This window comes from Vanessa atalanta, chromosome 14 (assembly GCF_905147765.1).
Source record: "Vanessa atalanta chromosome 14, ilVanAtal1.2, whole genome shotgun sequence".
NCBI lineage: Eukaryota > Metazoa > Arthropoda > Insecta > Lepidoptera > Nymphalidae > Vanessa > Vanessa atalanta.
This window is the reverse complement of record NC_061884.1, coordinates 5,067,018-5,094,722: the sequence shown is the minus strand read 5'-3', so window position 1 is coordinate 5,094,722 and position 27,705 is coordinate 5,067,018. Positions and strand designations below refer to the sequence as shown.

Below are 27,705 nucleotides of genomic sequence, written 5' to 3'. Positions count from 1 at the left end.
CTGCACTTAGACCCAACCGTATGTACTATGTCTTCGCGGCGATGTGAGCGCAATACTTAACTAGAGAAATGAGGCCGCTTATTTTGTCCAGAAAATAAATAGCATCGAAGCCGCCCTTCATGTCTCCGCGAACGTAGCAGTCAAAATAAAGCCCATTGTTGCTTGCAATTACGGAAACCTTAATACGGTGACTACGGAGCAATTTATGACCCGCCGCTATTTGTGGTAAATATCTTTAGACTTTTGACGCATAATGGTTTGATTTACCGTAAAAAATTGGGAGAACGCGACCTCATTACGCTTCCTTTGAGATAGTAGGCACACTAATTACAAATAAAAAATATTCTATTTACAAAACTTATCGAATGTTGACGTCATACATATATTGAAAACAAAATAAATTTTCCGTGGCTGATAGAAACACTGCCTTATTAAACAACAAGCCTTAATAAGTTCGGGGTGATATATAAGCCAATGCGTTAAATTTATTGGGTCGGTAGCCATTCTTGTTATTGTGCGTAAAGCTAATAGAGGCAAGGTTCTCATTAGCAAGCAAGTGTATATTTGCGAGTTATTAAAGCAGCTAAATTTATAGTCAACAAGTATAGTAATTGTGATACCTATTTCCTAATTACAGATAATTATATACAACTTAGAATACTCGTTTAATAATCTTAATATATTTTTTATTTTTGTTATTAGTTATTTGTACTGTTTCTTAGTATGTATTAAATATCAGACTCATATTCATAATTTCCGAAAAGTCTGTATAAACGCACTTATTTCAGGATCTATTACGATTACAATTACCATTTGAAAATATGTTCATTTTTCTGTGAGATAACGTGCAATGCAGCTGGAATCGCATTATATAGTAATAAGAAAACTATTGGAATAGTTTGAGCGTGTGAAAAGTGCTTTGAAAAAATCAATCAGTGGGATTATGGACTATAGTTCGGATGATACGAGAAAATGGCATATTGTTAAAATTTAACAGTTAACAGCCTGTATACATTACGTTACTAGGAAAAGGTAAGTAGGATCTTCTTTAGAAAAGAAATCCGTACACCGAAGTAGCTAAATATATATTTCTTATAAATAATATATACAATTTGAGTGTAAATTTTTCTTCCCATTAAATTTTTATTAAAAGGTTTTGGCTGTAAATGTTAATTTAAACAATAAATTAAATCCATAGCCAGACATTAGTAAGGAGGATAAGCCGTTAGATTTATTGTTTAGCGATAAGAGAGTTGTTTAGGAAAATTAAAGCTAAGTATTGTTGTCGGTTCGGCAGAATATTGAAATTCAGCGTAAATCGGGATACGCTCGGGACCGAAATTATCTTCAGCGGAAATTTATCCGATTATCTTTTACGAGTTTTTTAAAAAACCTTCGCAATATATTTGTTTTTTTATTATGTGTTAAATACGATAAAAAATATATCATAATAATATAACACAATACGTAGATTGAACAAACGTATTGTTGCCAGTTCAATTAAATAAAAAAATAACGATATGAAATAAAAAGTGCCAACATGAAATACATATATATGTATATACATTGCTGAATTTAATAAATATTTATGCATAAATAATATGTTATCAAACAATATTATCGTTGTACACACTCACCTTTTGGCGAAGCGGTATATTTTTTTTTTAGAATAACGTTTATATTAAGTAAACAATCCGAAAAGGTAAATTAAGTACCTCAATATTAATTAAAATGATAATGGAACCTATATTGGTGCGTAAGTTCGGAATGAGCCCTTTACGATGGGAACAGAATTTTAAACTATCTACGGTCTCCTTCATATTTAATTTGAAGCCTAATACCATTAATTATGAAATTTCGGACGTTAGGACGGAAAGAAGTTCAGCTGAGTAACATATTTTTTTTTATCAAATAATTAATTCTACGAATGTGTGCGTAGTTTCTGCAATTGTGAAAGAAACTTTTTTTTTTAAAATGAGATTTTAATTTAATAATAGGCGAAGGCAAAAATATCTGCGGAATTTTATTATAGAAACGAATATTATGCCCCAGGAAGGATATATTGACTTTACGAAGTTTGAAAGTCGGTGTTATAAGTTTACCCACAATCAACCCGAGAGTAAAAATATTCCTTAGGAGTGTTTACGTCGGGCAGGCTGGCAATCTACCAGATTATTTTTCTTGCAGTGCAATAAACCGATTAAAAAATTCAAACATAAAAAGCAAAAAAAAATTCTAATCCAACGATTTATTATTTCATTGCAATGAATAACTATTATTTATATTTGCAGAAATGTAATAAGACAACTCTATAAATAAATGGAGGCTAAAACTATCTTTCTAAGAAGATTAATTCTTAATCCACCGGGCACTTGGGAAGGGGATAAATACAAGCCCTAGAATTCTTTCCAACACATGTAGGTTGTCTCACGCCGATTTCATTTACCACAGAACATGTGTACCGAATCGGTTCCAAAGTAAAAACGTATTGAAAATGCCTTTTTCATTTTTGATAGAATTTTATATAATGATCATAAAACATGTGAATGTATTTATATACTTGTAAAGCATTGGACTTTTAATCCAAAGGTCCAAGGATCATGTCCCTGTTCGGGCGAGGAAACAAGGTCCCAGACCATAGAATAGTAGTGCAAAAAGCTTCTTTAAAAGTAATACACCTTGCCTTATTGCATCCATTGGTGATAGGACTTAGTTCGATTTTTGCCCACACGATCGGAATTGCGGTTCTATGGGGAAATGCTGCTAGCATTCTTGCCTTTAATAAACGCGGTCACTCAATTCAATTCACATTTGTATATATTTAAGGACTTAATGTTAATAATTCACTTGTATATATATAGCACTATACTATTATATATTCAAAAACGAATCAACTTGATTTTGTTTTTCTCATCAGCATTCAAGGTGAGTTTGTTTAGGTCTGAAAGGCACATTCGATGGGGTATGGCTATAACAATTTTGTAACTCTAATGCCCAGTCTGAAATCGGTTTAATGTTTTGAATAACTAAACAGACAGGACAGGATGTTACGGTTTATGTGCGACACTTGAAATAGCTACAAATGTTAATACGTTCTTGTTTTGAAACTTTCGCGAAATCCACACTCTATGATGTTTATTTTGCGTGGGTGTGATTTATATTTATAAAACGACCTGTTTGAATGAATTATAGAGTAAAGAGATTAAATGTACACATGTGTTTTAATTTATTAACTCATGCGATGTTTAATTATTTTAAGGCTTTAATCTCTCAAAGGTAGCTTAGCAATTTGAATTGCTTGTTTCGATCCGGAAATAGCTGTCTCTAGCAAAACTTTAACACTTATTAATACATTGCAAACAATAACTATAATACTATGACAAGTTATGTCATACATAGTTATTTTCATACTTCATTATGGTAAAATTTCATGATATTATGTTACAAGGTTACTATCTAGCAAGTTATGAACAAAGCCGACAGCTCGCCCAACTCCAAGTAAACTTCATAACTGATTAAAGCTCAACTAATTTAATCTCTGTCCCGAGAAGTAAATTTCATAAATTTTAAAATAAAATATTGGTGTTGCATATCCTTTTAAAACTCAACAATAAACATTCGTTTGAAGTAATTTACAATAAAGTAAAACACAAATAAGTTAGCTGAGCTCTAACCACTTAGAGAAATTAACTAAGCTCTTAAAAATAAATAAAAGACTCAGTAAATAATTATCTGATCAGTTAAAACTTTTACTTAGTAAAATTAATATTTATTGTGATATGACGACATATCTGTGGATATGAAAAACATTAAAAAAATCTCAATTAAAGTTATTCGGAATTCCTTTATAAATCGGCTTCGTCAAAATACTAGCTTGCTTAAGTCTTGGCTTGCTGGCGTTGAAAGCATCCATGACTCTCCGAGGCACATAAGGTCCTCAGCTTTACAGTGATCTCTTTCCGGTGGTGTTGGATGGTCGTCCCATAGGTCCAAGAGTAAAAGAATAGGGAGTGCATCTTTGTTTATGCTAAAACGTATCTTGCATTAATAACTAGTCTTTGATGTTGGCTGTCGACGTCGGCATTAAGTCAGAGATATTAGTATAAATAATAAAAGTATAATTACAATGAAAACGTAAATATATTACGATTAAATATTTTAACTTTTAAAGGTAATTAAATTTAGAAACATAATTCATACAACTTTAACAAATAATATTCAGAAAATTTTCGTTTCATTGTCAAAGATCCCTCACAAATGCAAATGCGTCAACTGGAAAATAAACAGAAATTTCTGTCTTGGAAAACAAACGAAAAGTTTTAATTATGAAATAAAAATGTTCAATTTATATTCAACTTTTAACTTTAAGGCTTCGGGAACTGTAGATTAATTATTTTATGGGAATGTTATTTATGTATAATAGAATATAATTTTAGTAGCGATATTGAAGCCTTTCTTATATCTATGCTATTATTATAAATGCGAAAGTGACTGGGTCTGTTACATCTTCACGGTTAAACCACTGAACCGATTTAGATGAAATTTAATATGAAGAAAGTTTACAGCGCGTGGAAGGAAATAGGCTATTTTGTTTAATTCACCCGTCGAGGGGTAAAAATGGGGGGTCTCGGTTCGTCTGCTCACGGTAAAGTTTTAAAAAATTCTGGTACGATTAGTTATATAAAAGTATCTTCGTAAATGTTAGCTTACTTTGTACATCTTAAAAACCAAACATTGTATCGAATACAGACCGATTTAATTCAATCAAATGAATAATGAAAACCTATATAAAAAATAAAACTTAAGTAAGCTTCCTATTTTAATAGAAATATTAAATTACGAACAGTACAAAGAAAAAAATCTTGTCTTTTTATGACTAGGAAAGTTGAAATTCTTGGTCATTCCCTACTATAATAATATGTATATATGTTCGTATTATCTTACAAACCTTTCTCATAAAACACTCTGTTTATTGATGAAAGCTAAATTAAAATATGTTGCGTAGTTTTAAAGATCTAAGCGCACAGACGACAGGAAACGACTTTGTTTTTTACTATGTACAATTTACATCAAATTGAATATAAGGTATTGAAAATTCTGTGGTAATCATTAAAAAAATTGTAAATAATACAAGAGACGAAATAGACAACGATGTTTTTTTTTTAATATTGAACACAGTTATTCATGTAAGTCATTAAGATTTAAGTTATTATGAATCATATGTCGTATCAATAAAGTACACATATGAATATACGTATCGCGTGAAAATATACACCAATTTACATCTTCACTTTGGAATATAACGAATTCAAAACAGCTCTCATTTCTATATCGTTCATATGAACAAAGTTGCGAGTACAAGCTATATAAATAAATGGAATTATCCTTTCCAATATTTAATTACGATATTACTGCACAAAAACTGCATTCGCTACATTGTTTTTTTATTTCCATTATCACAAGGGAGTGATGGAAGCTTGTTGTTACGCAACACAAGTCTTAACAGAGGGTAATCACAAAGCTTTGCTGAAAAGGGGTGCTTTTACGTGATTCGCTAAATAGGAAAAAGAAAACCAACACTGATAGAAGCTATTTATAATTTAAATTGTAGAGTATTCCATCCTTCCTTGTTTAAACTAAATATTTATTTTAAATATATAGTTTAATCATGCTAATGATATTCCTAAATTTTATTGTACATTATTAGATAAATAATTAAAAGACTGTCAAAATTGTGATATTTATAATATTGATAACGTAATTATTGTTCATATGAAATATTTATATACAAACAATAAAAGTAGCAAGAAGATTTGTCAACGGAGCGAAAGTACAAAAAAGCTACTATATTTCTATTTGCTTTAAAAATCTATGTGCGAATAATTTATTTCTGCATGATGATGATGTCATGACAAACTACGCAGAACATATTTTAGTGCACAAGTGTGTGCGCGAGCACAGGTGCACTCTTTATTAGCTCATTTTCATAATCCGATGGGACGGCAATCCGGCACTACCGGAAAGTGTTCAGGCGCATGACCAACGGATTTACGTGCTATCCAAGACACGGGTCACTTTCAGGCCCGACCTTGGTTTTAAACCCAGAAACGTCGAGATCTGCGGCCATATATCTGTCCATTATAACAACGAGGCAGTGTGCATACATATAATATATCACAAAGTTTCATGAATAATATTATATTAATTAATGAATATTATAAAAATAATAATTACAGCATATAATATTATGATAGATAGATATGAAACTTTTTATAAATATTTTATAAACTGTTTTCAAATTAAGCTATTATAATATATGCATCCTTTTTAGGTTCATTTTCATTATTATTCACAACTAAGATTGTGAAGGTGAACGGAAGTTGATCTGTGTATCTTAAAATACATAAATAGTTTTTATTATAATTTCAATAAAAATCGACAAACACAAAGCGGTTCAGTTCATTTTTGTCCTACTTTTATCAGCTGATTTTATTCTTTTCTTTGTTTGACGAGATTAGTATTATCAAGGTTTTTTTTATAATGAGTGTCGAACCAAAAATATTCCAAACATGCTAATTTGTACTGGTTGGCGAACAGTAGTAGCCATAAGCGATTGGCAAAAGTATGCTTTTTGTAATGTCTTATAATAATTGTATAATAAATGAGTAACATAAAAAAAATTGAAGACCAGCAGATTTTTCAGAGAAATAATTAGATTAAATCTTAAAGAGATTCACAAATAAATTTCAGATAAAAACTATACACATTCAACGCAAGAAAAGCTTTTGAGAAAAGGTATTAAAAATAAAATAACAACAATTACAAATAACAAAGTACTTTTTTGTCTATTCGACTTTTGTACGTCCCTATAACGCCTCTTCATTTCTGAGAACCATTAGTTCATGAAAGCTGGGGTCGATACTACCAAGTCCCAGTCGGTTCTTTCACGACAATTTTTAAGAGGGTGACTTTGCATTTCCTTTGAAACATCGTTTTTTTCCTAAATGGCTCGGGACGTTTACAAAAATATATAATAGTTTTATCCTTAACAGGACTGAAATATATTTCTTACTTGCAATTTCTTTGTGAAACTTTTAATATTTTATCGTAGGTAACTGATTCATTGGTCCCTTGACGTTGTACGGTTGCAAATCCCGAGGTTTGCGGTTCGAATCTCGAGTCGTTAACAAAAATGATATTTTTACTGTCTAGGAATTTATGCTTCCAAAAGCACGTCAAGGTAGATTATCGTATCATCGGCCCATGGCAGTAAGGAATTAAAATCTGTGATTTGATTTGTTTTACTAGTACACTATAATATGTCCAGTGCAGATGGCTATAGGTTTTTTTTTTATATATAATCCGTCAAAATATGAACGGTATAGAATATATCGTCTAAAGAATTTGAGTAGAAAATGATAAATATCGTTACCTAATTCTATAGAAGAGTATTATTATTTCTTTTTGTCCTTTATCGGCTATCGGCTATTGATAACCTGAACCTTCTTTATATTGGACGTAATGCAATTTATATTTTAATTAGAATCATAAACGTAATATCGCATGTTATTTCTAAATGTATAAAGTTTTAGGATAAATTATCTATTTATTTCAATGGTAGATGACTTGACACATAAATATAATTAATCAATATTGACAACCAAGTTTATAATCTTGGAAAATAAATTAAAGTAACAAGAAAAAATTTGGTTTAAAAATCGTTGTCTCGTGAACTAGACACTCGTAGATAATGTCGAAATATCGAGCTCCACCAAATAAAAATTAATAACACTGTAAATATCTCGTTTTAAATACTTGTAGTAAAAACAACCATGTTAATTTAAAATATTATATAAAAATCTTTGTGCGTATTTAGAAAATTAAAACTATATTAGAAAATGAAACGGTTCTCAGTAAAAACAAAGTAAGATTCTGAGTAAAAAACGTTTATTAATCAGGCAATTCAATGCAATGAAATTGTTTTGCTACCGGGCGCCAAGATATTTATTCAATGTTATCATTTGGTTCATCTGATTTAAAAATCTGTTTCAACATTTAACCCACACATACTAAAATGCAAAGTTAAATAAAAGCTTGTATAATATGTGTCACATATCGTAAGATTAGCATAATGCACAAAATATTAAGCACAGTTTGTTTTCAAACGTCTTTTTAATTTGGTATTATTATAAATAATATTCTATTAATATTAACTTATATATAATAAATCTAGATACTCTGTAATAAACGGACAAACAAGACGATAATAGCCAAAGAAATTATGTAAAACAATAACTGTTTCATATTAGATATAAACTATTTTTCATTTCCATTTTTATCGTATATATGGACGTTTATTTGCTTCGAGTACGTCCAATGCATATTATATTGCTAAAACTTCCTTTGTTTTATATCATTTATTTATTTGATTAGATTTCAATTTATTTACAAAATAATATAACAGCAAAGATTTTTCATTTATTTATCATTTTATTTTTTTAATTACTACAACTGTCATGTCGTTCTGGATCTGCGTGATTAAACTTAAGTTTTTCCTTAAATTATATATTCTTTATTACCTAGCAGTTAGAATACGTCTTTATAAAAATATTCTCTCATAAATATAAAAATTAGTTAAATTTTTAGTTAAGTTTATAGGTGGTAATTTATTTTCAATATAAAATATAGGTTTATAAATGCCATGGGTTGAGATATAAAGGCACCAGATGTATGTAATATGTATAAATTAAATATACTAACATACTAATATACATACGTTTTATTTTTTTATATTTTTTACGCGCAACCACTTCGAATATTAACTTATTCTGATTTGTACAATTACACATCAATAATTTTATGTTTTTAAACCCGATTTTTATTTGAATTTTTATGCTTACGGGATTTTAATCACAATTATTCTTATTTTTTTAAACGATTGGATAAAAACTCATAACTAATCAAGATAAGTATATCAAAAGAGAAATTTGTAATTGAGAATATATATATTTTTTTAATATCCGTTTTTATGTTATAAACATATTAACTATTTTAAAACCGTAAATAATAAGATACGACAGATCAACAATTACAGATTAACGTTATAACTAAGAATCGTTTATCCTTAACTGAATATAAAATAGGTATTTGTCCAGACAAAAAGTAATAAGTCGGATAAGAAGAGAAAGGCGAATGGAATCCCAGGATGTTTCAGAGGTTCATTAGCATACAGATTGACCCGCACAACGAAGGCGACAGAAATACTACAATGGACTCAATTCTGTTTAAAATTAAACATCTAATCACTGTTTCATCTTCAAATTTGTCTTCGATACCGTGATTCTTACGAATCTTAGATTTTTTTTTAAATAATATTGTATAATAAACTTAAATTAATCTTACCTGATTTTCCTTTAAAGATGTATTAACAATGTCAATCTTTCTTGTATAGTGATCAACTTCTAAGGATGCATCGGTCATAGTGGCTTCGTCTATTAAAGTCTCTTTGCTATTTTTTCTTGAATGTCTAATGAGATCAGGTTTTTCTGTGCTCATTGAATTACTTGCATTTTCATTCGTACAGTTCTCCCGGCCTGAGTTTCTGTCTTCATTAGTACGTGATTTATCTTCCCAGCTTTTGATTTTAAAACACGATATTGGTTTTTTATCTTCCTTGGCTTCGTCGCGACTAATTGCTTTATGCTCTACACTGAAACCGTCTTTGTTTTCATTTTTGACCAATCCGATTTTGAGACGTTTCTTCTTACCGTTCCACTTAGTATTGACTGATTTTGATGCAGTACTATCATCACTAATACTATCAGAACATACAGGATTGACTAGAATCTTAGTGGATTTTGCTTTGCGTTCTATTTTTCTTAAATTTAAAAGGTTACCAGATGAATCAACATACGAAGGTATTGATGTCAATGATGATGTACTCTCTTTCGTATCTTCATTAATATTATGTTCGGGATTATGGAAAATACTTATTTTCATGACGTCAGCTGCGTTTTGACGTATTTTACTACTAGATCCAAGTGGCCCCATTGTAACCGGTGGTCCTCCTTTAAATAATAATGCTGTCTCCGTTGGCTGACACACACAAGCTAGCATTTTCACTTAGTCATAAATTAATTATCACTATTATCACTTACATTGTTTGGTGTTACTTGTTACGTAAAGCGTTTTACCAATTCTGCTAGAAAAACCGCAAAGTGTCTGGAAACCCTCAATAGATTGAATGAGATACTTTAATCTCTTAGCTATGTGATATCCTTTTTTATAAGAGGCTTTATTTACGAGATAAGTACGTACTTAGCGGTACCTACATAGTCATGTCGCTACATAGCTTCCCGACGTTCTTACACTGATATTAAAGTTCCGTTCTGTTACAAGGACTTATGGTGCATTGTTTCTAGATGAACGATTGTAGGCATCTCCTTAATATGTTTAACATCAACGTTTATATTTCGTGAAATTTGATATAAAAAAAAGTTCCGTTAAATATGTACATCATTTTGTACATCAATAACAAAAAGTTTATTTTTTCATTTAAATTATCAGTATAATCTGATAGTCTATATCAGCAGTATAAGCTTTATGAAGTTCGACTACGTATTTTAAAGAATCGGTGTGAATAAATCTTGGTATATCTCTAAACACCAATGTGAACTTTACACTTATACTAAAAGCGTAGTGCAAAATGCGGTAACTCGCTTTTGTTTTCTCTCTTTATTTACCCCAAAAAGGATCGAATGACAAATACATGGTTTTAATTTTAATATTAAAATAGTAGTTTTATATTAATTTTATTAAAGATTATTAAGGTCAATATTCCATTTTATATTATTATATCATATTATTTAAATAGTAAAGTATATAAATCAAATTATATCGCAAATTTAATAAGAGATCACTCGTATAACAAAATCACATAAATTTCTTCTATCGCTGGCGGCTGAGAAATTTTACAACAAGAAACACAATATCATACGACCGTACAATCGTTGGCCTTATGACATTTTAGGCTTTTATTACGAGACCGCAAATCGCTTTGAAAAATCTACTAAAAGATAGTTGTATGGTACGGAATGAAAGGTTACAATTATTGCACAAGAAATCAAGATTTATTTTTGTAGAAAATGTCGCGTTTCTTTCGCGTATTAATTTAAGTGTAACTAAGATCATTCCTTGTTCATCGTTCTCGACGTTTTGACAGTGTTGCCTTTGCCATTATCACGAGCTGACGTTAGCGGTAATAGGCTATTTTTAAACATAGTATAATAAAGAGCGAAGATGTTAAAAGCTCGTAACATGCTGTAAAAATAAAATACAGGTCAGGAGTTTATAATAATACTTAAACATACATCCTCTTGACGTGTAATAAAGGCTACTTGACACCGAAAAGAGTGGATTGAATGGAGCCTCAAATCGTACCACAAAGGGAAAAATGTAGATGGAATTTCTTGAATTAGGATTACAAGTCAGAATTCCACGCTCGCTTCGTCATAAATAAATAGAAAACTTTTCTAATAGTAATCACATAATCGCTTCACGATTCTGTATAAATAAAATACTTTCTAATTTAATTTGTATAATTATATTTTATTCATAAATTGATAGTAATAATATTTACCGCAGCCTTAATCTTACTCTTTTATAGAACTCATTTATCGTTATAGAAATCACTAATTTTCTCACTCAAATAAGTTTATTAAATCGCGTTTTAATCTTATGGATTTAAATATCAAGTTATTTACTAAGAATAATCATTATAAATAATAATTAAAAGTTAGTTCGTATTATAAAATGACCTAAAAATAAAGTCCTTTGAAGTAAAGCAGTGTCACGAAAGTCATTTAATCTTAAATTTTCCATTTAGGAGGTCCATTAGGGCGTCTAGTGTTTAAGTGTATAAAACGGTCATCGGACCTGAACGGCACTTCGCGTTAGTTTGTCCCGAGGGTATTTCCCGATGCTCTAAAGAGAAACTCATGTAACGTACGTGTAAAAATCTCTTAGTATAAGAGTGGTGCATTATCTTAGATATTTTAAAATTATAAAATAAATAACAATGTTAATGAATAAGGTATTAGAAAAAATATTTTCTTAATGTTAACAAAATGTTTTCGGTAAGTAATTAATTAATTAAAATATAGAATCCCCTCATTCCCCGCGTACTCGCTGTCAATCAATCGCTTGCATGGATTTGAACCAGCGGTGTCAGCGAAGAGACTAAACTGATGAAATTGAACGTTTGCAGAGTAATAAATTAAATAAGCAACAATTATTTAAATACATATTATTTAATAAGATTATATCTTTATCGAAGGCTGCTATAAAATTAATCTTGCATAGTAATCAATTAGCAAATGCTCCTATAATATGTTATAGACACCTCCTTTCGTAGTGTAATACATTATTGTACTCCAAGTTTGAATGAAGCAGCTTCATGAAATAGATGCATTCATTGTTCGGAATACCGCAGACCAAGATTTCAAGATACATTTAAGCTTTAGCATACATTAATAATTTTACATAATACATAATTAAGATATAAGATATTATAGCCTTTCGTACATTGAGTTTTATTCAATCTATCAAGTAGTTTACTTTCATTCCACATATAAAAACTCCTTGCTTAATTTATTACTAGCTATCCTCCCCAGCTTCGCACGTGTAGAATTGGGGGTCAACATTATTTTTTTATTGTATATCGTATAATAAATATCTATTGATATGCGCGACGCGAAGTAAAGCTCCCAGTAGGTATAATCTTTAAAAATAATTTCCGCCAATACTTCTAACCTTCCTCATGAATTATTCCGTTCATTGGCAAAAACCGTAAGATAATCCGTTTGGAAGTTTTTTAGTTTGTCGCGTTCGGAATGACAGACAGACGACTTCCTGGACTTTATAATATATAAAATTATTTAAATTGTAGGTGTAAAACATTAAAAAAAATGGATTAAAATTGACGATGAAGGAATATGGCAAAGCAAGGTATAATAATGTTATTAGCATATATTTTATTTAATCCTAACACAAGAAACATTATAAGCAGATAAAAGGCGAAGGAACTCACGCTGTTAAATAATAATCTTCAGCCCAGTGAAGGCTTCATATTTCATTGTTATTGCCATACATTCATAACCTTCATAAAAAAATAAAGCCCGCGCTTAAGATTCACAAAAACTACTTTTGTATCTAACGAATACAGCTCTCAGAAGACATGAGGAAAATGAAATTTCTGTTCTATAGATCTAATCCAGCCACTGTCTTCTGAATGCCAAGACCACATAGCCTTTATCATTTTGAATTTTGGGATATTGTATTATATAATAATATCACATACATCGAAGTGTTATTGTTCAAACCGTGATGTTCTAATTTCGTTCTTTGAATTTGTAACATATTTATTTATTTATATTGTTTATAATTGTCATTCTCTACAAGTTAAATGTCAGCAGTAAAATTTAAAACGTCATATCACAGCGCATAATACCCTTGCTATATGTAAAAAAAAGAAGGAAAAATATATGACCGATTCTTACCAGCTCTGCATCGAAAAGGGAAAGACTAGCAATTTTATTTACCAAACTATTAAAATAAATGTGAGATTAAAGTTATTTGACATACTCCTTTATACACATCATCTCCAGGAAAAAAAATATTATTACAACTTTTATAGTAAACAAACATTCCAGGAAATTGTATAAACTTTACAGGCAGCAGGATCTTAGTGATTGTTCAATTGAAAAGTTCTCTGTCGTATTAACAATAGAACTTTTAGAAATTGAAAGGACAACCCTCAAGCCACAATTCATTATCAGTACTTATGATAACCTAAGAAGCCCATTAAAATTGCTATTGTATAGAGCTATAAAACAGCGGATAATTAAGACTTTCAGACAATAGTCTGGAAATACTATAGAAATCTCGATAACCATTACCAGAATAATTAAGATAAAAACTTTTCATGGAATTATACATACATAATTTCGATTTACAGAACAAACAAATGCTATACATGTGACATTCATACAAACTATTATAATAACCAATGAAAGCGATTCGAAAAAAAGAAAAACAATATGTACTTTTGTCATTGATAACGATATAAGGCGTCATATACAATTTACAGGAAGCAAAATACAAGTGGTGCTGTGCAGTCCAGGTGGTGAGTGGTTGGCATGCTTTCAGTTCAGTCGCCTAGTGAACGTTAGCCGCGAGACTACCTTCCTAGGAACTGATCATTTTTTAATTATCGTTACATATACAAAATACTATAGTATTAAAGATTCTCGTCAGTCATTTTTGGTACCTCGTGCCGATTGCAAAATTGAAAATTATAAATTTATCTATAACACGTGCAAGGCACAATCTTTTTAAGGTTTAATTAGGCATAAGTAAACGTTACCCCAATAATGGCTCATTAAACCATGTATAAGGAAAATTATTTCCCCATTAAAGCGCCCTTGCGTTTCCTTTTTCAGTTATGCTTTATATAATTTCGGGTTAATTTATTGATTCCAAATTTATGTTTATGAAACGAGAAATTTTATTTATATATTCGTAAAAATAAATCAGTGCTCATAACGCATTTCAACATAGAAGGTAAAAGAGGTAGCGACGAAATGACACAAATTTAATCTAAGCTACGTATCCTTCAGTATACGTTATGAATGTAAACTCAGACTGTTTACGTAAGCGGCGCGTTTAATATTACCAAAAGGTAGGGCGGAGAAAGAAAGGAATACTCCTAAAGGACTTAAACCAAACAAATCTTAACGACATTTATATAAAGAAATATAAAACGACATATCACGAACAACTTGCTACCTTTTGGTTTTAACAATTTTCGATCTTCTATCGAAGAAACAGCCATTCATTGGTCGTTAGTATTTATCTTCATATACAAAAAATACATTTTATATTTAGCCACTGACAAAATAAAGATTGAAAGTTTATTAAGCCATTTTTATCGTCATCAATTAAATTGGCTTACTAAAAAAATATAAACAATTGACAGTAAGTCTTGCTTACTGAATTAATAATGTAACGATGTTTAATCTAAAATTAAACCTCGTGAATAACTTTTATATGTAGATAGTTAACAACTATATAAGGTAGGATTTTATGGCAGTCCATGGCATATAATCACCAGCCTATAATCGGTTATCCTATCGCCAAATAGCAATGTATTGTGTCCCGAATTTAAAAGGCGATTTTGTCAGTGTAGGATTTTTTTTTGTATATTTCCTAGTGTTAATGTGAAGCATATTCAGTTATGGTTGTAGCGATAAACATTATAGGCCTATTTGTTCATTTTTTATTGAATCGGTAGATGGGCGGGCGAATGGGCCATTTGATGATAAGTGCCGCGGCCCATAGACATTAACGCCGTATGAAATTTAACTATTTCTTACATAATGCGCCCCCAACCTTGGAAACTTAGATGTTACGTTCCTTACGCTTATACTTACACAGGCTCATTCACCATTTAAACTGAAACGGGACAATAGTATGTATTGAAGCTTGGCGGTAAAATTTATGATAGATGGTATCTACTCAGACAGGCTTGCACAATCCCTACCACAAAGTATCATCTTCCTTTCTACTACAAATAAAAAGTAAAAAGGAACTGGTTTCAGTAAAATATGCATGATTATACCCACATATTAACATATGTTAAATATAAGCTATAAAGAAAGATCACAACATTAAAAAACATTATGAAAAAATATAGCCATTTTACATGCAATATTTAGTCGTATACTCGTATCAAGAGAGCGTATAGCAATCGACGATACTAATTGCCTTTAATATTTTCCGGGAGCGAAAACAAGTCGTGATAAAATCTGAGTAGTTAATTGGCATGCATATACGACGGCAATATAGAAATATTTTTTAAAACAACAGTTTAAAATGTTGCTTACCTCGAATAAGTTTTAACCGTCGTTTTATTAATGATTTATATAGCATCGGTCAAATTATGTTAAACATAAATCATTTTAATTGGCTTTTTGTACATTCAGATTAATCGTATACATCGTTGATAAAAGTTTAAGCGTATATAAATTAATAGTAACAAGATTTAACAAAATTATTATTAGCATGATGGCAGAATGGCAGATTTAATTTTTTCTTTGAAGTCGTTCAAAGAAATCTGCCATTTAGTCTGTAATTTTTTAACGAATAAGACTCTCATTTTTCAATGTTATATTGATAAAAAACTATAACTTTAAGCTTGGTGTACTTATCTTTTGTAACATCGAAAAAAGTTGTCACTCTCATTTTAAGAATTATCGATATTTTATTTATTTTCATCATAGAACAAATTAAGTGTTTCAACCTACGTATATGGAATGACATAAATATTTAAATGAAAATAGCAGAACGGAGGGATATCTAAATCTGTCACCTTTGAATGTAGGTCAGTGAATTCTTACACATTCTAAAAACATAAGTTATTCAACGGCGATCTCTCTATTACAAGTAGTTTTTTCACAAACTTATGAAAAAGTTATAAAAACTTTTTCGAATTTACGCTTCGCAATTTTATTTTTATAATTTATGAAATATTTCATTCAAAACACAACCTTACGATGAATCATTAAGGACTATTATTTTAAACTTTAGATAAATGAAAATCGTCTCTCGTTACAGCTGTTCAGATAATGATCTATTTCGAAATAGGCAGCATGTGCTAATGGCAGTGAAACATCTTCATGAAATATAGATTACGTACTTGTATTGATCGGGCAAGTCAATTAGAGCGAGGTTTAATTACCAAACCCGCATACAAAGTCCAGAGTCACTTATAGAGGATTTGAATTCACAATAGAGTTTGATATTGTCCAATATTAGTGATCTCTGCATACAAAGGAAATATAAATAAGAAAATTGACTAGTATTTTTTTTGCAGCAGTTTATTTTATAAATAAGTCACATCTTTATTCTATCCATCACAACCACTACACTGCAAGCAACCAAATTTCGTATTATCACGTTCCGGTTTAAAAACGGAATATAATTTTATTGAGACAATGGACATAATTATCTTACATTGAGTTGTTGGTGACGTATTAACTGTGTAAGAAATGTCCTTCCAATAGTCCCATTGGCTAAAGGCCAAAATGATCGACAATCTACCATTACATGGTCAATAATTTCGTCTGCATTCCTAAATTTAATAAACACACACACACATTATTGTTTTTGTTTAGTTGCGTCATGCATGCTAATACTATAAATGCGAAATAACTATCTATCTATTGTTCTTTCACGGTTGAAACCGATTTGGTTGAGTTACAAGCAAGTATGAACTCTAAGGATAGAGAGAGGCTACTTTTTTCGCCGAATACTTAACGACTAACCCCTAAACACACGCGAAGCCGTTGGCGAAAACTAGTAAAACACATTAATAAAAATTACTCGGCTTTATGGTCGCCATTTTAAAAGACAATATAGCTCAAGTAACTGTTTTATTACGTTAAACGAATTCAATAAAGTTAAAAATAAATCTTAAATATAGTTAATAAAAATGTACTACATAGTCTAAGCGTCAATACAACTTTAATTCTTCGTCTTCGTCGAGCTTCGTATTCCAGCAAGGTGTTACTTTATATTAGAAGCAATAACTTTGGGCACCTCCGACTATTCATGTGCAGCGATAAACTTACAGCCTAATCAAACTACATTGTTCAACTTATTCAACTTAAAACTAACTTCATTTCAAAGCGAATGTACGTGAATTTAGTTAATATTCAAGTTAACTTTTCAAAACCTCCGCTAAAGGTTTAAATTAAATCATTGACATATATTAGTCCCAGTTTTATGAATAGCCATGTGTAGCTATGTATGTATACAATTGTTACGAATCTGTTATACATAGCCTTTTATATACATATATATTTTTAGATTTTTATTATTTTATTATATTTTATTATCAAAACCAAGTATTTGTTATATGACTAAGATACTAAACATTGGAGTGATTTATGAGTTTGAATTCGCCTCAGGTTTCACCAATATATCAATAAATGTCCGCTTGATAAAATCTATTAAAACAAAGCGTACATACGTAACACTCACCATTGAAAAGGTCGCCTTAGAACAACGGAACATTATCGTTCAACTAAAATCATTATTTAAATTGAATGATTTCGACATATTAAATAATACATTACCGATTTAATATTTAATTTGATAGTGTTTCTTTTTCATACGTAACAGGAATTAACAGGAAGTAGATTCTTAAATTTTGTTTTATAATTGCTAAATGATTGCTTCGTTGGTCTTTTTCGAGTTGACGCATTTATTATCATTTTATAATTATTTAAGGTTCTAATAAAGTTATATCAAAATATGCTCAATATTGACGACCTCCGTGGTCGAGTAGTGTGTACACCGGTTTTCATGGGTAAACCACTCTGAGGTCCCGGGTTCGATTCCCGGCCGAGTCGATGTAGAAAAAGTTCATTAGTTTTCTATGTTGTCTTGGGTCTGGGTGTCTGTGGTACCGTCGTTACTTCTGATTTCCATAACACAAGTGCTTTAGCTACTTACATTGGGATCAGAGTAATGTATGTGATGTTGTCCAATATTTATTATTATATTATTATGTTTCCGAAGGCTATGGTCTACATCACTATAGAGCGGGCTCATCGTAATTGATCATTTGAGTACGCAACTTGATAGTATATAGTAATTTGATGTTGTTATCAATATGAATACTAACGGCTAATTTTGCAGTAAAATTGCAAATATTTTTAACGATGTATATACATATATATACTGACATTGAAATAAGGAAAAATAGTAAGGATTTTTGGAAACCTTCGGCATTCTTGCAACTCGTTAACGCTTTTCTTATAAGTAGAACTTGAATACAGTTCCTCAAAACATCGAAGAAGTGCAAAAAATATTTTTGACATTTAACATATCATGTCGAATCCCACCTCTGATTAGCATATATAAAAAACGAAGGAGGTTTCATAGCATAACTTAATATTCCCGACGGAAATTACTAGACATGATGTTCTTATATAAAGTATTTAATAACTACATTAATTCCTCCATACCAAGAAATCGCTATAATCTATTTAAAGTAAAGAAACACCGAACGAGCTTAGGAAAACATGAGCCTTTAAAGAAACTAGCATGAAGCTACATATATAGTTGTCGTTGTAAATCATAGATTTAGATATCGCTTGTAGTCGAATAAATATAAAGAGCTTCCGTCACAATTTAACGATTAATATTATTAGTATAATGATATATATATATATATTAGAGGTTAGAGGTGGCAAACGAGCTGGAGGCTCATCTGATGGAAAGTGACTACCAACGCCCATGGACATCTGCAACACCAGGGGGCTTGCAGGTGAGTTGCCGGCCTTTCAGGAAAGAGTACGCTTAGATTCTTGAAGGTTCCCAAGTCGTATCGGTTCGGAAAAACCGCCGGCGAAAGCTGGTACCTCAGAGTGGTTGTGCGAGGTAGAAAATGTCTTAAAAATCGCGCTGTTGTGGACATCTAGGTGGTGTGGGTGATATTTGGAGTTTTGACGAGATATCCGAAGGTGAAATTCAGCAGCCGGGATTAATGAATATTTAAATTTATTTTATCTTTTTAATATAAAGTTTCATTTTATTTTTAGTCGTAATATCCCATAATAAGAGGTACAATTAACTGAATTAATAAATAAATACAATGGGACACTATTCTTCGACGAATATACGATTATTACGACGAAGCAAAACGTGATTCATTTAACATAATATTAGTAATAGAAATGAAATCCGCCACCGGAAAGTACTTAATCGTTTCGATAGCGAGACCCGATGATCTTACGGTACAGTTAAGTTCTAAACTACCCTAAATCATTTTCGACAGACAAAATTAAATTACTGACCCATTTATATTGATATTTATGGTGAAAATTGAAATTAAATTTGTTAGATTTGCAAAATAATTTTATGGACAAAAACTTAGCTTTTAAATTAATTGTCATTGTATATTGAAATGCTTTGTTTTAGTAATGAGCATTTCGGCTCGTCATTGCTGTTTAATTGAACCAATTTGTAACTTGGCAGAGTTTGTATTTTGTTTGAGCGGACAGTTGAGTATTTTGATAAAATTCAGTTTGGTAGCGAAACTAAAAGCGCTTAGCACTTAGTTCGTGCCTCAGATGTCCTCGTCCTTGACAAATGAAACGTTCACGACATCTCTTCGCTTTAAATTATATTTTCAAACGACATCATAAAAATATATTTTACTGTATTTGTTCGTGAATCAAACAAACTGAATAATTCAGCTTGAGCTATTCATTGTTTTCATGTTCATCCGAAAATCGCAAAAAAATAAAAAAATTATTCATATTTATAAAGTATTTAACATTAAACATTATTTTAACGACACCGATAATGATTTAAGACTTTTAGTTTCCCTTAAATACATACAAAATATAAATACTTTGTATACAACTAATATAGTAACAGCTGTTAATTTAAAAATTTTAGGATTATTACAACATATAATATACTAAAAATTCAAATTAAATTAACAGTTACTTAATAACAAGTAACTTTCTGCATGTCATCTTCGCGCAGAATTAGTTCAGCAGAGTTGGTCCGATTCGCTTGATTGTGTTGTTATGAAGATTTAGGGCGGCCTGTGTAAACAAATTCTCTTGCGTTCAACATTAACTTGATTTATAAACACTTTATTGTCTATCGAAGGACACAAATACTGAATTGAAATCCAAGAATGTTATTTATGAAAATTAGTTTAAAACATCATAAAGAGAGGAAGGCGAAACCAATTAGCGAAAGGAAGAGGCCGCGGTCTCCTGTTTTTGCACATCAGAATGTTAAAGGCATTATACGGTATTATGTTGTCGTAGTGACGGTACAGTGTAGTTGATAGAGTACATTACTCTTAGAAAAGTTTCTGTTTTTAAAGAGAGACCAGTACCAATGCGATTTCAGGTGCTTAATATATGTTTATAATAAATTATTTTCTGTGTGTTTTTGGTGGAGAGAAAGCATCGAGATGTGACTTAAAAAGTAAAATAACACCTTGTTAATGACCCACTGCTGAGCAAAGGCCTCTTCTCCCATTTGAGGAGAAGGTTAAGAGCTTAATCCACCACGCTGCTTCAAAGCGCGTTGGTGCGTGGCAGATTCTCATCCAAAGCGTGCAGGTTTTCTCATTCTCAAATCACCGCCGAGGTAGATATAAAATATAAATACAAATTAAGCACATGAATTTAGTTGTGCACTCAGAATCATCGGTTAAGTTTCACGACTAGGCCATCCCGATTGAAAAAACGTGCAGTATAGAAAAAATACCGACATAGCTTGTTGTATGTCAGTTGCTTCAAGAATTTCGACACTATGTCTTATAAAGAACCGACGTATACAATGTTTATTTATAACTATGCCTCTTTCAATCTCAATCTCTTCAAAATCTTGTAAAATTACATAACGTGATTTATAAATGCACGATATTCTTTATCAATCACGTTAGACCCAAATTAAGGAACAAAAACACGAATGAACATATTTCTCCAAATTTTTTTTTTTTTCGAAACACGTAATTTAAATTATATTGCCATTGACATAGACAGGGGTCAACACATGCTATCGGTTAGCCTATTTGCAAAAGAATCCTTAAAAAAATATTAACCTTAACCAGAAATTCAATTCCAACACAACGTGACCTTATACGCCACTTGTCAAGGCAAATACAAACCTGACTGAACTCATCTCGTCCTTTATGTAAATCGAATAGATAGATTCCATTTATCTCGAGGGAAAGAAAATGTAGGTTTGGTTACATATCCAGATCACTTTTAGAAGACCTATTCAACTAAGATATGATATCGACTATTACAATTACTAGGGAAATTAATTATTTGTTCTATCACACAAACTAGCATTATTTTATCTATTTTATATTGTTATTCGGTACTAATTATATATCAATGTAAAACTATATCAAATAGAAGTAAATACCCGACAGAGACTTGAAGCGGTTTGTGCCTTAAAATTTACAGAAAATATTAATTCATTCGGGCGCATGACGTGTATAGATAAAAAATATTCAATTTTCCAAGCGGGCATCGCGGATATAGTTTTAGCTTGATAAATATAGACATTTCTATCAATCATGCATGAACCCTTTAGGTAACGGTCAAGGTCTCAAATTTATTTTGCACAGAGTACGAGACCATTGATTGGAAATCTCTTCTGCTTTCGCTTAAAATTTCTAAGTATATTTTTCTTCCTTCTAAGTTAAGACTAACCTCTTAGGACATAGACTATTATTTTTTTAAAAAATGATTATTAATTATAGTCAATACAAAATAGATAAATGCAAAAGATTTTCTTACGGAAGAGAAGCAGAGAGTGAGAAAATATAGTATGTTAACTTAATGTTAACTTCTGCGTACATAAAAGGCATGTAATGTAATTACAAAGAAATTTTGACGTAATTACGCCTGAAGGTTGATCGATCGAGGGACTACGTAGCCGAAATTAGAAAAATAAATTCGTTTAATGTACGAGTGTCACGTAATTAAAAAAATGTATGTCGCACGACCAAGCCATTAATAAGGAGACTTTGACCCATGCAGTTTGAACCCTTAGAATATTAAGGGAAAGACGAATCTAAGACAAAATATTTTAAATAAGAAAGGTTTCAGGAAATATAAAATTTACCATTTACGTCCGTTTAGATATAATAAATATTATGTTTTTAGATTTTATTGTATGATATGTAGTTTTGTAAAGTAATAAAATTAAATACAATTTTCACAACTTTACTAAACTCTGCTAAACTGAAGACTAAGAGAATTTGTTTGATATTCCCTTTGGAGCTTAAGAAGTCAACTTCTAAAGTGGATAAGCAGATCATCATTAAATACGATAAAATTTTGATTAAAGAGTGAGTTCTGTTTGAGAACCCTTCATGATATTTATACCGAGAGTTTACTTCAACTTTGTATTAAGATATAAAAGAATAAAGCATTTTGTTCTTGGTCATATTATCAATTGAATCTAAACATGCAACATTCGAGTACAAATTGTTATGTAAGTTTGTATTGTTTTTTATTGTTGTTTTTTTTTATATTCATAATTTGAACACATAGCATGGCTTCGGAATTTTAAGCGATATCAAGTAATTAATTCAAAATAGGATATAAAATTAATAAGAGATATTATATTAATTAATTAGGAAATTGCGACAACAAAGCAACGAATTTTTAGTTGTTTAATTACTGACGCCCCTGAGTCGGAATATTAAATTAAAAAAAAAAACTGTACTTTTAGTTATGACACAATTATAATTATTGTAAGAAATTTATATTCATCGTACAATGGACAAGTTCAGAAATATTTACTTTGCTCTTGAGATAAAACTTTGCAGAAAGGAATTTTATTTGTAATTAATTTTACACTGTACGTGTATAATTACTTGTAGTTATTTTTATAGTGAAGTTTTGCTATAACCCAGTTAAATGCGACTTTAAACACTTGGGAGTTGCGCAGTCACTTCCTTTGCTCATAAAAGATAAACGCTTGCATTGATAATTACAATCAGGTTATAACATCTAGGTTAGTTACTGCGGATTAATCTATGCATGCCTATCCTTGCAATTAAATATTAAAAAATAATTATTCCCAAGTCTTATGTATGCATAGATCACAACGATGATGGTTTTTACGACGTTTTCACAACGATGATGATGAAAGGTTTTTCAATTTCCAAGATAACGATCTTGTATATTGCTTCAGGAAATACACGAATACAATGTTAGGTTTAATCAAAGTCGATACATACACAATTATAAAGTCCGTTTTATATTGCATATACGTTGTACGAAACATATTAGCGATATTTGCGTCATTCGAAATGTCTTCAAAAACCATTTTGCTGTTTATTTATGTTAATAATGCAAGCTGATTTTATTTATTGTTAAAAAATAATTTAAATTATTTTTTTAATAATATTTAATATGAAAATGCTCCCATGTGATGATGATGATTGTTTGATAAGTTAGGTAATAGCACAGTACTTCAAATGCGTTTGAAATGTTTTAATAATGGGATGTACCCATGTAAGTGCACTGTGACGTCTCTAATGTATATCTCGAATGGATGTCAAATTTCGGTTCGTTGATATCGTCCTTAAAAAAGAATTTACTATCAGAATTATAAATTCCTAATACCTTATTCGAACACTTTTCTTCGTTCCTTAACTTTTTCTAATCTAATTATAATAATCTTTCAACGCAATTTAGAACTTGGGTCCATTAGTGATCGAAGACTAAAACTTAAATTAAAAGTAAATTTAAACATATAAAAACTGACTAAACGTAATGTTGCTGTCGCTTATGTACTAAATGTATATTTGATAGTTATTCTAGAAATTTCGAAGTAATTATTATTAATGACAGGCATTTAAAACGTGTTAGCCGACTATACAGGATTACATAACTATATTATTGAAATTTTCCAAAATTTAAATAAATTTATTATAAAAACTTTTAGGTAACATTGTGATCCAACGGTTATTTAGAAAACTATGGAATCTTTAGAAGATGAGCAATCGCCGGTTACTAGGGACAGTATTTTATGAAGAAGGTAGTAGATTTTTGCCTATCAATACGTGTAATACGTATTTTTTATTATTAAGTAATACAAATGAGTGAATACTAAGTAAAGTTTTTAACTTAGCTTTATTGTTTGCTTTTGCTATGCGATATTATAATAAATTGGATATATTTCAAAAAATAATAATTTCAAAACTCAAATCGTTGTTTGAATATATTTTGAGAAAATGTATACGTCAAATAACATTTGAAGTCATTTATACGCAAGCCAATTATTTATAAGCCTTATTATATTTTTCCTAAAGAAATGAGAGTCCTTTACAATATGATATTTGCGGTGTGTTATATTTATATATTAATAGTGCCAAGAAGCCGCTTTATATGACATCGATAAAGACAAAAGAAATTGATTTTTTGACTACAGCCCGCAACCAATAATTGTACCGCCAAAGTAATATTTCATATGTGAGTATGAAGGGTGAGTAAGCCTGTCGTTACCGACATACCGATATAACGTTTAAGAAACCAATAATACAATGTAATAAGATTATACATCTTATATTACCGGTGTCTATAAAATAACAGCACTTCTTATCGAACATTGGCCTTTTTATTAATTTGTTTGATATACTGAACTGAAATACATTTTATAAGCCTAAAATATATTTATTTAATAGATTATATACATATTGAAGAAAGAAAATACTATTCACTCCCAGGATTTTTAAATGATTTAGGTTATTATAAAATACAATTAGTATACTTATATAAAATTATATCGAATCTTCTGGAATGTCGAAGTTGCTAATAAGGTTTAAAATTTTACATTTCAAACATGTTTAGAAAAAAGTATACCTTTTAGCGTTCGGATCAAAGTAACTCCAAAAAGTTCAAGTAGTCACATGTGGAGACCGAATGAATACATCTTTATCTACCTGCTCACTCAGTAATAATCATGAATAGAGAAAAATAGACCTTATTGCATTGATTATTTAGTCTATTTCATATTGTAAATAAAACTAAACCTTTATTTTAGTTTTAGGCTATATTAATTGCATTCATTTAAAACGTCTTTTTTACAGATATATTGTTTAAGTTATTGCAACGAAGTTTCAATATAAGTTCAAACTTTATCTAAATGTTACCAAGTTAAATGGTAATTAATATTTAAATTAAAGTGCCTAAAGCAATGTCACCGATACATAGTTTATAAGATAAGAAATGAAGTATCTACCAGGTTTTATTTATTCAGACCCGGTCTTGCAACCGCCGGTTATTTCTTAACAAGTTCTCTCTTCGAATAAATTCTATGTATTTGACTTATCTCCCTTATCAATCGTTTCAAAACACGCTCCGGTTAGCAAACACCAAACAAGTCCCACTGACTCAAATTATTTAAGAATCGAAGAGTTAATTAACCATTTTATTTTAGTGATCAAATAATATTTCGAAGGTTTCCAGATATATTAAAATATACACGAGTAATATATTTTAGTAAATAAATACGACAGCAAAACTAACGTTACAAACTTCACTTCTCGGTTCGCGAGATCGTCAAACCGTACCGCGGGTACGTCGGGACGTACAACCGCCCCTCGCCGAGGGCTAGAAGCTACTGAATTGACGTGGACTAGCGCGAATGCCACAGGCTGACTTCACAATGAAAGCTCGGAGCCACCCCTCCCGCTCTCTTCCTGACTAAAATGCACAATTTTTTAGAAAAAAATTATAAAGGAACGCGAGAAGCACAAGTAACTACAATTGCCCACTTGGACGTTGAATGGGTCCTACCCTCGTTTGTTTGCTTTCTAATGAGCACTAGGAAGGACGCTATCTATAGATGTTTGTTTCTCCGTCTGTAGTTTATCTGTACTTATCTATTACACTGACGAGGAGGAAACTTTTAACTGGTAATCAAGATAACTAAAATGTAGCACAAATTTTATTATTTAATAGCTTTCTTTATAAAATTCGAATAAATAGGACACATTATAAAAGAATTATAAAAATAACGATTCACCAAGTACTTTTAAAATCGCTGCGCTAAATTAAATTCTTGTGCTACAAATATACAGACGGCTGCAAATGCTCGAAGAACTTCAGCACAATTTGAATTCAGACGATGCAGAATTACACTGATCTAGGTAATAAACGTTGGAGAAGTTTTGTTACTTCATGTTTAAAATACCAAACATTGAAAGTTAAAGTATATTTATAAACACACACTCAAGTAATTTCGTAGTGAATACGCTTGTTATGTAAATTTCCGCAAAAAGAAAATATGTATTCAAAGCAAAGTTTTTGTGGTAGTTACGACCATTGTGAATGTGAATTTCAACCACATCTTATTGCCAAAAAATGAATATTAGAACTTCAAAGTGATCTATATACATCGTGTGTTGATTTCAAAGACCGCCACATTTATTGTGGCATGCGAATCCAAAGGTGTTCCACTTTGTGCAAATTGAATAGCCGAGAAGCGAGCGACAAGCGCCCACACCTGATCGTAAATCAGATAATTCTAGACAGAGCAAAAAGGAAAAACGGTCGTAATAACCACAGAAAAAGGTCGACTTTTACTATTGTAATCATATATACTGTATCTATAGTGTGCCCGAGAATGTGCTATTGAGAAAAGGGTGCTCGCAGATAAGGGCTTTATCGATGCATAAAGTATGTTATTATGAACTTTGTCGGCCGCTCCTAGACGTGTCTAAAAGAGGAATGTTGCTGTATTCCCTGTGGTATTTTTGACATCTTCTTATTTACACCTGTCGTTAATTTCACGGCCGCCATATAAATCATGATAATTGCATAAAAAAAGATTGCTTTTCAACACATGTAGACTTCGAGATTGATTAAAATGTATATTAATTACCATTCAAATATAAGCAGCGTAATTACCTGAAATAAAAAAAAACTCACATTAAATTTATTATTTATAACATGTTTATTCAATATATACAATAAGATCATTAGATATATTTATTTAATATATAAATTTATATCTTATAACTAAAATTTAAATATAGTCAATAACAAATTGATCAAGTTGTTGAAGATTTCATTCAGATAAGACGAT

General features: G+C 30.5%; 1 protein-coding gene across 6 annotated transcripts in view; it reads right to left on the bottom strand.

Annotated features, from left to right (window-relative positions):
- The window catches only part of LOC125068642 (apoptosis-stimulating of p53 protein 1), a 237,704-nt gene that overhangs the window by 55,892 nt on the left and 154,107 nt on the right, over positions 1-27,705 (bottom strand). The window contains exon 1 of one of the 6 annotated variants that reach the window (XM_047677900.1): positions 27,502-27,522. The exons of the other annotated variants lie outside the window; for them this stretch is intronic. Within the exon in view, the coding sequence (XP_047533856.1) occupies positions 27,502-27,504 (3 nt within the window). The 5' untranslated portion in view covers positions 27,505-27,522. Of the gene's footprint in view, positions 1-27,501; positions 27,523-27,705 lie in introns of those variants that run through there. 6 annotated transcript variants of the gene reach the window in all.